This window comes from Delphinapterus leucas, chromosome 5 (genome assembly GCF_059928025.1).
Source record: "Delphinapterus leucas isolate spDelLeu-1000000601 "Yukka" chromosome 5, BTC_Dleu_Yukka2, whole genome shotgun sequence".
NCBI lineage: Eukaryota > Metazoa > Chordata > Mammalia > Artiodactyla > Monodontidae > Delphinapterus > Delphinapterus leucas.
This window is the reverse complement of record NC_143133.1, coordinates 19756386-19771757: the sequence shown is the minus strand read 5'-3', so window position 1 is coordinate 19771757 and position 15372 is coordinate 19756386. Positions and strand designations below refer to the sequence as shown.

The window sequence follows — 15372 nt, the reverse complement described above, 5'->3', positions numbered from 1 at the left end:
TTTAGCAATTAGTAGCGGGCCGCCCCGGCCTTCTGCCCTAGGACCTCCAGTTAGCTTGACTGACTAGTTTCTCAAGGTCTAAAATCTGATCCGGCCACATACTGGCCTGGTGGTCTTGTTCAAGTTATTCAGTGTCTCCAATTCTCAATTTTCCTATCTGTTAATTGGGAATGATATCTACGCGTTATACAGTTGTCGTTAGTATTAAATAACGTGCATAAGTCATTTAACACGCTGCTTATGTAACTGATATAATATTGAAAGACTATAATGTCATCTTACCATTTAGGTGTTTCTTCACAGTCTTATGCTTTTTATTTTTCCTAATGAAGATGCAATTAATTTAAAGTGCCACCTTGAACTACTGTTGATATATGTAACAAACAGTAATGTACTACAAGAAATTCAACTAGACAGTCATTAATTTTTATCTCTTTTTTCTCCCCAAGGTGTGGCAGCCGACAAAAAGCTCGGAGTAAAATTCTAGTGACCTAGATATAATTATGTGTTCCATTTAGAAATGAAGGTTGTTTAAACATAGTAAAAGCAATATGACCTTATAAAAGTAAAACTCTCTTAGCAATATGTGCCTTTAACAAATTTTCACATTTAATATACAAGGCTTGCACATAACTAATAAATATAATGGTATATAATTAAGAAGCACTGTTGTTTTCCAACAAATTCATAAGTGTGCCCTTCTTGAAAACACACAGAATAGTTTATTTTCTATTGTAATCCTTATGCTATTTTAAACAACCTTTAAGTACAATATTCACCTGAATATGAATAAAATATGAATTAAGATTAATGACTTCCATAGCCTTAAAGTCATATTTCCCTCCATTTATGATAAAAAAGAAAACAGTGGATATTAGTGCAGGAAAATCTAAGAAGCTGTCACTATTTCGACACTATTCACATGTAGTATACTTGTATAGCCCTACTGGTTACAGCACATCAAGTTAAGATCCCCCCAATCTGTGCAAATTCTGCTGATTTCCCTGGCCAACTCAAGTATTTTACCAACTGAGCATGGGTCACAAAACATTACCAAGCAACAGCAAAATCAATTGTAAATCAATCTCAATTCCTTAAAAAAAATTTATGTTATTTCCCCTGGTTGACAACATACATAGTAACCAGAATGCAATCCAGGCACCAGAACTTGGGTTCCACCTTTACAAAATAATAGCATGTCCTCTTAAACACTTAACCTCACTGAGAATCAGTTTTCTTACATGATTTGACAAAATAATCAATATATGTTGTCAAGATCAAATGAGGAGGGACTTCCCTGGTGGCACAGTGGTTAGGAATCCACCTGCCAATGCAGGGGACACGGGTTTGATCCCTGGTCCAGAAAGATCCCACATGCCGCAGAGCAACTAAGCCCCTGCGCCACAACTACTGAGCCTGCGCTCTAGAGCCGGTGAGCCACAACTACTGAAGCTTGCGTGCCTAGAGCCCATGCTCCGCAACAAGAGAAGCCACCACAATGAGAAGCCCTCTCACCGCAGTGAAGAGTAGCCCCGGCTCGCTGAACTAGAGAAAGCCCGCACGCAGCAGTGAAGACCCAACACAGCAAAAAAATTATTAATTAATTAATTAAAAAAATAATAATTAGCCAAAAATACATTAAAAAAATCAAATGAGGTAACATACGTAAATACATTTTGAAAACTGTAAAGTTTATACATACGTGTGTTAGCTTATTAAATATTTGAATATATTTTTATTTTCCAAATAATAGTTCTCGATTATTATAAACATTATAATTACTATAAAATAATTATTTTATACAATGATTATTATAAAACATCCACTTGAAAAAAATTCATTAAAATCCCTTATAATCATTCCACTTGTTTTAAAATCTCCTCTCTCTCTCTCTCTGTCTCTCTGTCTCTCTCTGTCTCTCTCTCTCTCTCTCTGTCTCTCTTTCTCTTTTTCTCTCTTACTCCTCTTCCTCTTCCTCTTTCTCTGCTATGTGAGGACACAACAAGAAAGCAACCATCTGCAAGCCAAGAAGAGAGCTCTCACCAGAGCCCAACCACGCTGGCACCTTGACCCCAGACTTCCAGCCTCTAGAACTCACGCGGACCTCTCACTGCCGTGGCCTCTCCCGCTGCAGAGCGCAGGCTCCGGACGCGCAGGCCCAGCGGCCATGGCTCACGGGCCCAGCTGCTCCGTGGCACGTGAGACCCTCCTGGACCGGGGCACGAACTCGTGTGCCCTGCATCGGCAGGCGGACTCTCAACCACTGCGCCACCAGGGAAGCCCTGAATGCGGATCTTGATGTTTGAATATGTTTTAACCTTGCACGATGTCTATACTAACAATATAGGGGTTGTTTGATAAATATTTTAAAAATTAAAAAAAAAGTTCCATTTGTCAAAAAAAAATAGAAGCATTACTAAGTCATAACATATTTTTAGATAATATTAAAAAACGCACTTGAAATAAAAGTATATACAGTTAGCTTGCAATTCTATTTTAACATTTTTCATTTAAACATACAACTTCTTTGGAACTTTACCTTATTTATATTTCACGCAGCATCAAAGAAAGCAATCAATGCATTTTGGTCATAACTGTCCAGAATCTCCAGTAAAAGAGGCACTTTGGTTTTTACATTGGTGCCTTTGAATTTGAACTTATCTATGAAAAGATCGGTGATCATGCCTATAAAGAAAAAATGTTAATTTTCTGTCATTGATTAATTCTATTAATGACACATTATTTAATGAAAGTAAGCGACTGCTTGAGAATTTATTTCTAAGCACCTGTAATTCCATTATTTAACATACAGAAATCTGAAAGGATTGATGCATTAAAAAATATTTGGGGGGGATTTTAAGGCAAGTTTCAAAATATAAATCATGTGGCTAATAACCCTCTTAACAATTGGCTATAAGCTATTAATTCAGACAATCAACTGCTGGCCAGTTTTGAACTGCTATTGGTATATATAAAATTACAACAAGTGGGGTTTTTTTTTCCACCAGGCTGACCATTTTGACATAGTGTAGACATATTCTGTTCATAACAGCTTTATCTGAATTAAAATATCCCATCTATATGTTGACCATTCTTAGGATTTGACTTGACGGCAAATATTTCTAGTTTCAAAGATCTGGGTAAATTATTTCACCTTTGAGTTTTTGCATATATAGAGTGGGAATAATTCAAGCTATCAACCTTTTATCCAAAACTCTTGATGCAAGATGTGTTTCAGAATTTTTCACATTTTAGGAAGATAATAAAAGGAATACACCATATATGTGGCGTAATACCCGTGGAAAGTGAGTGGCAGCATCTGATAACAAAACATAACATTTCTGCAACAAAATATATGACTATTCATACTAAGTGGAATAAAAAAACTATAAATAACCTCATATCAGTTTAAGTGAGGTTTTGTCATTAATTCAGATCAAGTCAGATTTATTGCCAAATGATTTATGAACAAAGTTTTTGATTTCAAAGCTCTCTGGACTGTGGAATTGGTGATAAGATATGGTGGTTCTGCACCACCCATCTTCTAAGTTGTAATGGGGATAAAAGATCATGTGTTTGCCACATAGTAGATATTAAGATATTAGATATTATTGTTACCGTTTATGAGCAAGTCTCTGGGCATAAAATAAATTCATTAGGTAGATCTTAAGGATCAATATGGACTGATGATACCAACTGACTCTACAGAAGACTCGGCACAGTGCAAAAAGCTTGCATTTGGGGGCGAGGAGATTCTAATGAAGGCTTTGCCACCACCTACCTATGTGACAACACATTCTTAAGCTCAGATTTCAGTTTACAGATGTGAAAACCAGAGATAACACTATCTACCTTGCTGAGCTGTTGGAAGGATTAAATATCCCCCCTGATTATAAAGATGTTATAAATAAATAGGCGTGCTATGCACAATAGGTCTTACATAAAGATCACAAAAAATGTTTCCTTAAGCTGTTCCTTCCTTCCTCCCTCTTGCTCTTGCTTTTTCAATACAACTGTGAAACATTCAACTTCTCACCACCAAAGCAGTATGAGTTTTAAACATAAACTGACACAGCACATATATACCCCCATTAAATTTTGCATAAAAATATTAAATGCTGCATTTTGATATTTCAGAATAGCAATAAAAACTGAAAATTATTTGTGTGAAATATAGCCTAAATTGTAATGCTTCATAGGATACATTCATTTCACACTGGGTTTCTTCATATATATAGATTAGTTCATTGCATTAGACTTATTTCACTTCTTAATATTTATTTGTATTTTATCTAGTAAAAATATTAAACATTAAAACCAACTTGACAAAATAAATATATTGGGCAGTACATGGGTTGTTACTGGTTCATGACTGCTGTAATCTTTGCCTGTCTCCTTCTGCCCAGCTTCTCTCATGTGATCCTTTGCAAACAGCCAGTAGAAAAGAAATATGACAAGGTATTCTAGAATAGTTCACTAACCATAGAGTCTTTCAAGATGTGCAGGTTGCTTTTTGTATTCTTCCTGTAGGTGATCTGCCTCTTCCAGGATACAGCGATATTCTGGTATCAGAAAGTTTGTGTTTCCCTCATGAACCTGCAATTCCTTATTTAAAATTAAAAACAGCAGCACTTAATGTTCAAAATTTAATCCAGTGTAAAGTGAGTTTAAAGTGGAAAACTTTACGGTCTTTACAATTTTAGAAATCCCATCACAATAAAATAATGATCATAAGTCCCGTGACACAAATACTTACTTTTAAAGCATCAATTAATTGCACTTTCTTAGCCAAAAGCAACTGGTACTCCAGTTTTGGGTGGATTAGCTTTAATGTGTGTTTGACTGATACTTCATTTATCTCTAGAAGAAGTTAAGTCAGGTACAATTAGATAAGTCACTTTGATCAGGAACATTCTTATTGTAACAACAACCCCCCCCAAAACAGAAAGAATGATTCTTTTTTTTTTTTTTTACCGTATAATATGTTGAGGTTAATTTTCCTTTTTGTAGCTTCTTTAGAGAGCACATCTTTTAGGATGGATATAGTAGAAATGTTGTCAGATTTAAAAACTCCTTCACCTTTTCTATAAAATTAATATTTTTAAAAGAACAGCTTTAGAAGGAAATACATCCAATAAATATGTCCAGTAAATACATATTTTGCGAATAGGACCTTGTGTTTAGACTTCATTTAATTTTAGATTTCTTTATATACACATCTCATTATTAATGTAAAACATATTTAAACATGTAACCTTTTACTGTTGTAGCAATTCAAGTTCTAAACATACTTGTAAAACTGAATAAAAGATGTTAGACACATGCCTCTGAAAGATACAACAATTTATATAAGTTCTTCATTTAAAACACCTTTTTTTCATTTTCACTAATAAAATTTCCAATAGCTAACCCCTTATGTATATAAAATGCATTTAGAATTGCTTGCTTTCACATGATTTTTTATGTAATCACATAAATTACAGCATGACTATATGCTTCATCCTTAAAAGAAAGCTAATATCAAACCTAAGAGTAACATCTTCTGTTCTTCCATGCCCAGCATCCATTGCCACTTCTTATGTTCACAGTACCCTTCTTTTTCTTTATGGAACCCCTCCTTCTCTCTCTCTCTTTCTCTCTCACCCTTTTCAATCCATATAGTTTCATTGGCACTGGCCCCAACCCCATTTCTGGGACTTCAGGAGGAAGTTTTCAGCAGCGTATTGCATACCCCTGAGCACAGTGGTTCACGACTCAACGATGATACTCAATCCTGGGACTTTTATTGGAACTAGTGGGAAAGAAAGGCTATGGCAGCTGAAAAGATATAAAGCTGGATGGAGCTGTTGGTGGCCACCATGGCACTACAGAGGAAAGCCAAGAGAAGACAAAAACAGAGCTGAGCAATGGAAAGGGATAAAGTCTTGACAATATCAGTTAAGCCATTGATCCAGTTATGCTTGAAGCAGACCACTGCTAGTCTTTTAAGTTATATGAGCTAATAAATTCCTTTTATTTGGTTAAGCTTGCTTACGTTTGGTTCCTTTTTATGATGACCAAAATTTTCCTAATTAATATATACCATCTTTTACATATTCAGTGTTGCCTTTTTATTTGCTTTTATATTGACTGCTGTAGGCAAATACTAATTCTTTTTTTCTAGAAAGATGAATAATACACACTTATTTTGATCCCAATTATGTGTTAGAAATCATGAGATTTTTTTCACTAGTCTTCAATTTTAATTAATAATATTTAACATTAAATACTTATGCAGTACCTGGCACTGTGGAATGACTCACGTGGTTTATCTTCCTTTAAGCATCACAATTCAGTGAAGTAAGTGCTACTATTTCTATTCGTCAGAAAAGAAACTGAAACCCAGAAAGTTAAGTAATGTAGCTAAGAGCAAATAGCTGGTGAGTCACAGAGCCAGATTCAAACCTAAGTATGTCCGTCTCCAAAGTACATGCTGCTATACTTCTTCCATATATATGTATTTTATGGAACAAAAAACCTTTATTGAGTACCACTATGTTCAAAGCCATGTGTTAGATACTTGGAGGATACATACAAAGTTAATTAAGAAATAAACTCTGCCCAGAGCTTACAATCTGATTTACAGACAAGCTTACATAAAAATTATTATATACTTCAAAAAAATAACAATAAAAACCTAAGGCAGGTAAGAATAAAATGTTATGGGAACAGAGAAGAGAATCAAGGAAGACTTAAAAAATGTACCTATTGAGTTGGGCCTTGAAGAATAAGTAGAGTTTTGACTATTAAGGAAAGAATATTTAAAGACACAGAATGGTAAAAAGCAAAGGTATGCTATTATAAAAATATGTAGTGTGCCAGGGGCCTGTCAAATTGTCTGCTATGATTAAAACGTGAGGTTCGCTGTGGTACTTCAAAACTGAAGTCATGATTCCAGGTTTACACAGGTAAGGTCCCCTGGAGGGTACAGTGAAACACCCCCATAGAACTGATGCTAAAACCAATTAGATTTCTGGAGAGTTCTTGGTCCCAAAGGCTATATTCAGAGGTAAAATTATGTGTTCACTGTTGTTTCCAGAACCTAGCATGGTAAAGTCTCAGCTAGGAAGCAGAAAGTAGAATACCTCAGTAAACTGCTTAGGGAGAGAAGCTTTAAGAGACAGAGACAGAGAGAAGATAAGAAACCTCCTCCCCTCCAAACAAACAAAATAAAAAAACAAAAAACAAAAGATCAAACAAACAAAAACAACCTACATATGTGAGAGAATGAGAATGCAAAAACCTTGAAGAAGTATGAGGGTACAAGCTCAAAGCAGATGTAGAGAAACCAGCCTTACCCAACGCATTCAGAAAAAGAACAAAGGAGAAGGAAATTTTAGCCTCTACTATATTCAGAAACAGAAATTAGGGGAGCCTATGGGAGATGAGTAGGGAGTGACAGTGAAGTGGGCAGGAGGGCAACTGGGAGCTTGAGAAGAGTGTCAAGGAATAATGACCTTCACCTCAATGTGGTCACTTCAAAAGCCTGCATGTTCTAAGCTCTCAAGTTCTTGAGCCATTTCCTATTTTTGCATAAAGAAATTCAATGGTAATTCTTACTGGAATTAGGATAAATGTTCAAATCAATTTGGGAAGGACTTGCATGTTTACATTGTCTTCATATTGATAACTATAGAATATATTACTCCATTAAATCAAGTCTTTAATGTCAATAAAATTTTAAAGTTTTCTTCATGAAGTTCTATGTATTTCTAATAAAGAATATTCTTACAGATTTTATATGAACATTTTGTTATTGTTATCGCTGCTCTGAAAGAATCTTTTTAAACAATTTATTTTCTAACTGGTTATGGCTGAGAATTGGAAAGGTATTGCTCTTTCATATTCATCTTTAGTCAATTAGTTTTTAAACTCATTAATTCCATTTGTTTTTTCAAAGATTCTCTTAAACAGTATAGTTTTTCAATCATATTATTTGCAAATTATTACTGCCTTAAAACTTATGAAAATTTAGAAGTTCCATTTATGTAAAAAACACTTGTGAGCCAGGAATAAGTTTTATTTACCTGTAGGTACTTTCAAGTTGTGTATCCAGGAAGGTGTTCTGAAAGTAAAATGTCACACATTCTCCTGCTGGAGGTTTTTCAGGAACTTCAGGCAGGCAAAAAACCACCCAGGAGTGAAGTTCAGCAAAACTGAACTGGCCTGTCAAAGTCAGTGTATTCATGGGTCTGCAATTAAATAGCAGAGGTACCCATATTTGTCTGGGAATACACAGAGGTATTATATGTACTCAACACATTAAAAAACAGAATTTTGCAACAGTAGTTACAAATAGAAAAGCAGCCATTTAATTTTTCTCGATTTATCTTACCCATCAGAGAAACATTTTGATTTCAAGGAAAAAAAAAAAAGAATGCTTACCTATACCTGTACTTTTAATATTCAGTTAAGTGACATAAATAGCTTGTTTTCATTATAACATGCCTTCACAAATACAATTCAGTTTACTCAGGTAAATTCCATTTTTTAAAAGTTCATCTAGTGTTTATATTATAGGAACTACAAAACATAAGAATCTCCGAAAGGAAAAAATCAGCATAATGTGAAGGCAAAGAATTGGGCTTTTAAGTAAGATGGACATGGGTTTGAAACACTAGCTGCACGCCACTGGTAAAGTTAGGGAATGATACCTTCTATTTTGCAGGGATATGGAATTAACTTTCTATCTGCAAATTACACATACACACAAAAGGTTGTAAAATAAATCAAATAAATTTAAAATAAATCAAATGGATAAAGAATTAAGAAAATGCAAGTTTATGGAATTAAAGGTACAGAAAGAATTTTCAGAGAATACAGAATAGAAAGGACTTTTGAGATTGCCACACCAACTCTATTTGCAGATGAGAGAACTAAAGCCCAGAGCTTAAATTATTTTCCCGAAGTCATGTAGGAACAGATATCAGGCTATAATCTGAGTCTCCTGAGTCCCAGTTTGCTGTTCTTTCCAGAACACCACGCTACACCTCCTTTAACAACTCTGACTTTTAAGCAGGAAGACACCCTCAGAGAATCCATTCTCTTTAATGTTTTCCCAAAACCTTCCTTAGGAACTTTTCTCCTTACATCTTATTTAAATTACATACCTTTAAAATTACAAGCTGCAATAGGAAAAAACATAGGCTTTGGCCTCAAATCTTCACTCTGTTTCTCATATCAACAAGTTACTTACTTTTCCAAACATTACTACTTGTTTTGCCGTAAGACTCAAATGGCAACGCCTAAGCACTGAGCACAATGCATGGCACAGAGCAAATATTCACTAATTGTTCATTTCTTTCCCTTCTTCATTTAAGGCCATGGTCTCTCATTTTCAGAAAAGAAAGTGAAAAACTATAACCAGGAGGATGATTAAGTTGGAATGGAAGTTAGAAATAATAGGGACTATCACAACTAATTGCTCTACCAGTATTCCCTGAGGTGAAGTAGAAAGGAAATATAATGTTTGAGGCTAACACAATAAGGTCCTGTTTACAGAGAACTCAAATGCTAAACAGTATTTTCTCACGATAGATGTTTGAGACAGAGAACTATTACTCTACTGATTTCAGAATGGTAAATATATGAGAAAGATAGGAAAGTCCAGCTCAAATCAGCCTCTAAAAGAAGACAAAGACTCTTACGTCTATTAGAAATAATACAGGTATCCCCTGCTTTTTGAAAGTTCACTTTATGCCACTTTGTTTTTACAAAAGGCCTACATGAGTGCCCATTTTCGGTAACCAAGAGAAATCCAAAGAGGATTTTTGCTTTTACCAAAAAAGGTGAAAAGCAAAAACAGCCTCAGCGTTTGTTCTGCAGCGGCTGTTACCGAAGCAGCAAGTACCCCAGCAGCACTGAGAGCGGCCCCACCGAGTTCCTTCTCCAGGAACTACACTCATCAGGCCACATAGCTTTGAACTGTCTGTGAGCATCTGTGCTTTATCCCAATTTATTTTGAGCATCCATCATCAAGATGTGTCCTACAGTAACTGCTTCTTCGCTTTATGCTATTTTGGCTTATGAAAGGTTTCATAGGAACATGCTACTTTCAGATAGCGGGGGAAACCTGTACACAGCATTTAAATATTTATTTAATTTTTTAAAAGTACAACTAGCTACCAGAATTTACACTACTAAAATAAAAAGCAACTTTATCTGCATCATGTAATATCCTAAAAATAAACTTCTCCCTCCTTTGTCCTACCTGTCATGATCAATAAAGTGAGTTCTTTGATGGAGTGAAAGGGGTTTGATAAGGTACTGGCGGACCTGACATGTTTTGGGTTGAATTCTTGGAGTCACATATGCTTGAAGTGTGCCATACTGGCCTTCAATTGAGCGAATCTGAACACAAAAGAGGAAAGAAAATAAGAATAGTCAGGCAACATAAAGGCTATCTTTAAAATGTTCAACACAAGCAAGCAGGCACTCAGACCGTAATCTCTTCTGTAATATGCTGAAGAAAATAAGGACATTCTATGAAACAAGAACTTTTTACCTCTACCGTAAAAGAAAATTTTTAAAGATTTTGAAAATCAAAAGCAAAATTAATCCATCTATGAAAGTCATCCCCACTACATATTTTTAGGTCTGTCATTCCAAAAGACAGACATTCTCACACACCACCCTATCACATCTAAAAGTGTAGGTGTATAATATATTGTATAAGATTCACATAAAAAATGGTTAAAATTTAGACATTTTTGTTGAAGGGATAAGTGGGTCAATAACTAATACTTCATTTTCTCAGAAATAGGGGTATTATAGCATATGGCTATTGTTATAAAAACCTACTGACAGAAAAAAAAATGTTTCCAAGAACTTAATTCTTGACTTTCTATGAAAATAGAGAAGCATACTCACAATTTACTTATGACATATTTGGATTAGGAAATTCTTTTTAAGCTATTTTGAATATGGCTAGTTGGATATCCTGAGAATTTAAAACACTTACAGAAAACCCTAATTAATGAAATTATGAAGACCTAATATTAGGAGTTAGAAAGCAGTCAAGTTTCTCCCTCCTGTCCCTTTCAGCTCTTCTCTGTTCCAATTCATGAAGTGGATTGTAGTACCTCTTGTATTACAAAGGCAGCTTCTCTAATCTAACTGATACATCAGCTCATACTTTTCCTGGCATGTGAGGGGGGGAAAAAAAATCAATGTTTTACCTAAATGGGAAACATAAATAAAAGTTTAAAGCAAGATTTTTTGCAAATTTTATACTGAAAATATTGTTCTGAATGGGAAGAGAGAAAAGATAAGGAAAAGAATAAAAATACAGAAGGAAAATAAAAAATCGATCTGATAAAGCTATATTTTAGGGTTTCTTTTTAAAGGGTAAGCTTACACTGGCACATAAATTTTTCCACAATAAGTTCACAATTAGTACAACACGGGGAATATAGCCAGTATTTTATAATAACTGTAAATGCAGTATAAACTTTTAAAAAAGAATATAATTGTTCATAATATTAAGAAAAGTCATAATGCTTTCTCTGATTGTATACTTCATATTCATTTTTTTAAAATCCACACAATGAAGAAAAATTAGGATTAACATATAAGTAATCTGAAATCCTACCACCCAGAGATGATCATTATTGCTATTTTGATAGTCAACCTTTCTTTCATACATCTCTCTATGCAGGTGTACAAAAATAAATGCATAACTTCACATGACTAAATTCTATTTATATCATAGACATCTTTGTTTTTATTTCTAATAACCAGGTTTTTCCCTTATCTCTGCCTCTCCTAATACCATCACCTCCTTCCCACTCCCATCCCACCCATACCTTCCCCCTATTGTATGACCTATCTATCAGAGAGGTATGTTTCTTTTTATACATTTCTTCATATTATAGGTAATATATATATATACATATGTAGGACTTTTATCTGCATTTTGTGTTTTTCATGGAATTTGCTCCATGTTAACAGGAATTGACCAACTCATTCTTTATTGCAGCTCTGCAATGTTCTATGAAATGGATAAACAGCAATTTATTCAAACATTAAATTACTGAGTGTTCACTTTGGTTCAACTTTTCTGCCTCTACAAACAATGCTGCAGTTAATTATATACATACCTGTGTGTACAATACTGTGATTTTATTGCTATGAAATAGATTCCAACAAATGGGATTATAGCCTATTTTACCAAAGTAGCAATAAGAATTTTTATTTCCTTCAGCTATGATTGAGAGTGTCCTTTTCCTCATCCTGCCACCTGGTAATTCTGCTTTTTCAAAATTTCTGCCAATCTGTTAGACAAGCGGAAACTGATTTTTGTTATTTTGAGTTTCCCTAACTGATAATGAGGTAGAATATGTCCTTTTAATATTTGTTAGCTATTTTGATTCCCTCTTCTGTGAACTGCCTATCCACATTGGCCTATTTTCCTAATTGGGTAGTCTTTTTCTTTTTTAAGGAACAAGATTCTTTCTTTCTTTGGCTGCGTTGGGTCTTAGTTGTATGCGGGATGTTTCATTGCAGTGTGTGGGCTCAGAAGTTGTGGTGTGTGGGCTCTCTAGTTGTGGCATGTGGGCTCCAGAGTGCATGGCCTCAGTAGTTGCAGCACGCGGGCTCTCTAACTGTGGCACACAGGCTCAGTAGTTGCGGTGCACGGCCCTAGTTGCCCCGTGGCATGTGGGATCTTAGTTCCCCAAACAGGGATTGAATCCGCGTCCCCTGCATTGGAAGGTGGATTCTTAACTACTGGACCACCCTGGGTAGTCTTTTTAAACAACTTATAGGCAGTCTTCATATTCTGATATTTACCCATTATCTGGAAGACAGCTTCTTTTTGAAAATAACTAGGTACTTAATTCATCTGAATTTATCTTTTATAATATATGGCATAAGAATCCACTTAATATTCTTCCAGATGGATGCCAGTTGTACCAATAGCAATTTTTATTTTTTTAATTAATTAATTTATCTTTGGCTGCATTGGGTCTTAGTTGCTGTGGGTCTAACCACTGTGCCACCAGGGAAGTCCCACCAAAAGCAATTTTTAAATAAAAATAGTAATTTAATAGAATTTTCCCTATCTAAAAACGCTGTGCATTAAATTCCCATAAATATGTGCTGGGCTATATTTCTAAACTTTATTTTGTTGTGTGACCTATTTATTTAGGCCTTGTAAATATCCCACATTATTTTTATTATAGTAGCTTTATAGTACATTTTACCATAGGGCAAGATAAGTTCCACCTTTTCTCCTTTTTCATAGTTTTGTTGGCTCTTTTCAGGCATTTACTCTTTCCTCTGAACTTTAAAGTTATTGTATCCAATTTTAAAAAAGAACATAGGTTTTTAATATTTTTAGGCCTACTTCCTAATTTATTGGCACAATCTAGCTCAGTGAATGTAATCTAAATGTTTAATTAGGTTACATAAATATGCTGAAGTATATTCCTTTAGAACTTATACCAGTTTTCAATTTTTCTTTCAAAATACATGAAAGGGGACTTATACAGATGAAAATAAATTGTTTAGAAAAAAATTACATTTTAACTGGAACTTCCTTAACCAGATATGAAAAAGTTATTGTGCAACAGCATCTCTCTTGAAAAAAGCATACTCTGAGTTTCAGAACATCAGGAAAAAGTTACAGTGCTTAATTTTTGGGTCATAAACATATCAAAAATAAATTTTTTTAAATTTCACACTAAAAATTAAATAACTAAAATAAACTTGTATGCTACAATCAGTATTTAATTATAAAGTGATTATGTTAGTAAATTGCAAAAGGAAACTTCAAAGATTTTCCCTGGAATAGTTGGTAATGACATCACTGGAATGCAATCAGAAAAATCCAGATAATAGGAAAATATAGGGCAAATGCTCAGATACTTCAATAACCAAATTACCTTATTTGGACCATGATTGGATCAAACAAACTAAAAAAAACACTACACTAAACATTTGATAATACTAAGGAATTATTATTATTTTTCTTAGGTGTGACAACAGTATTGTGGTTATGTTTTAAAAAAGAGTGCTTATCGTTTAAGTGGAGATATGTATATGCATAACAGATTCACTTTGCTGTACACCTGAAACTAACACAACATTGTAAATCAACTATACCCCAATAAAAAATTTTTTAAAAATACAAATTTTACATAATCACTTAGAAAAAAGAGTTATCTTTTAAACATATGTACTGAAATATTTACTAATAAAATTATAAAGTATCTTGTATTTGCTTCAAAATAATTTAGAATGGAGAGTGACAGCATAAACAGGATTGTCATGAGTTGATCATCGCTGAAACTGGAATCATTACTTTTATGTATGCTTGAAACTTTCCATAATAGAAAATTATAAAAAATATTTCCAGTTAGAGGAAATTTAGGATTGGTAATTTTAGAGAGCGTGACTGGTTGAGTGCTAACAGAAAAGAGAGTGGTTTGGGCTGAATTAAAACCTAATAGGTCATTCAAAAGACATTATTCCAAAATGCTCATTTCAGGGAGAAATTTAATGCAAAGAAATGATATCATATGTTGCAAGATTTACCAAGGAAAAAAGAAAGTTCAAACTTTCAAGTAAAAGTAATCTCAAACAGTTTTACCTTGAGTTCCAGCCTCGTGGTATTTGCCTGGCACCGATAAGTGGCAAGAAGAAAGTTGTCATTTGACTAGGAAGAATTCAAAGTTGAGGAAAAGGATGAATCTATGTTTTTAACAATAACAACAGCACCAACAGTAATAATAATATTTATTTTTACTGAGCACCCATCATTTGGGTGGGACCATGCTATGAGCTTTATGCTTATTCCTACAAACAACCCTATGTGATAAGTTTTAACAGATGAAGAAATTGAGGTTTGAAGGGTTAGGTAAATTTCCTAAATGCCAGTAAGTAATAACACTGGTATTCAAATTCGTATCTTTAAGACTCTAAAGCTCAGTGCTCTTTCCATATTAAATCTCTCCAATAACACTTTAAAATATTAATTGTTCTCCCAAAAATTTAACTGGCAGTGCAAACTCCTAATGTTTGTATTATAAAGGTAAAAACATCAATGTTCAGTGTTGAATGTATTTGATTTTCACACATACTTATAGACAACTGAGAAATATCTCATCTATGCATTCCCAGCAAATAGCATAGTGTCAGGTAGACTGTAGGCATTCAACACGTTTGTTGAACAAAATTGGAGAGGTTACTTCAAGTATGATAACTTCTTAAAATTGAATAATAAACTACTAAAAACAGAAGAGTATATCTGTGTGCATGAATTGCAAAATCAGAAAATTCAAATGTTTTAATTTCAAATCATTTAAACTCAGCAAACACAGAGGATCAGTCAAC

The 15372-nt window shown here is 34.1% G+C and overlaps 1 protein-coding gene across 2 annotated transcripts in view; it reads right to left on the bottom strand.

The window, feature by feature from the left end:
• Positions 1 to 2548: 2548 nt before the first annotated feature.
• The window catches only part of BBS7 (Bardet-Biedl syndrome 7), a 41695-nt gene continuing 28871 nt past the window's right edge, over positions 2549 to 15372 (bottom strand). The window contains exons 13-19 of one of the 2 annotated variants that reach the window (XM_022596327.3): positions 14630 to 14695; positions 10250 to 10389; positions 8067 to 8231; positions 4975 to 5084; positions 4757 to 4860; positions 4482 to 4605; positions 2549 to 2685 (exon numbers count right to left, since the gene is read on the bottom strand). In XM_022596327.3, the coding sequence (XP_022452035.1) occupies positions 2552 to 2685; positions 4482 to 4605; positions 4757 to 4860; positions 4975 to 5084; positions 8067 to 8231; positions 10250 to 10389; positions 14630 to 14695 (843 nt within the window). In that variant the 3' untranslated portion in view covers positions 2549 to 2551. The remainder of the gene's footprint in view (positions 2686 to 4481; positions 4606 to 4756; positions 4861 to 4974; positions 5085 to 8066; positions 8232 to 10249; positions 10390 to 14629; positions 14696 to 15372) is intronic. The other variant, XM_022596328.3, reaches the window with a different exon arrangement.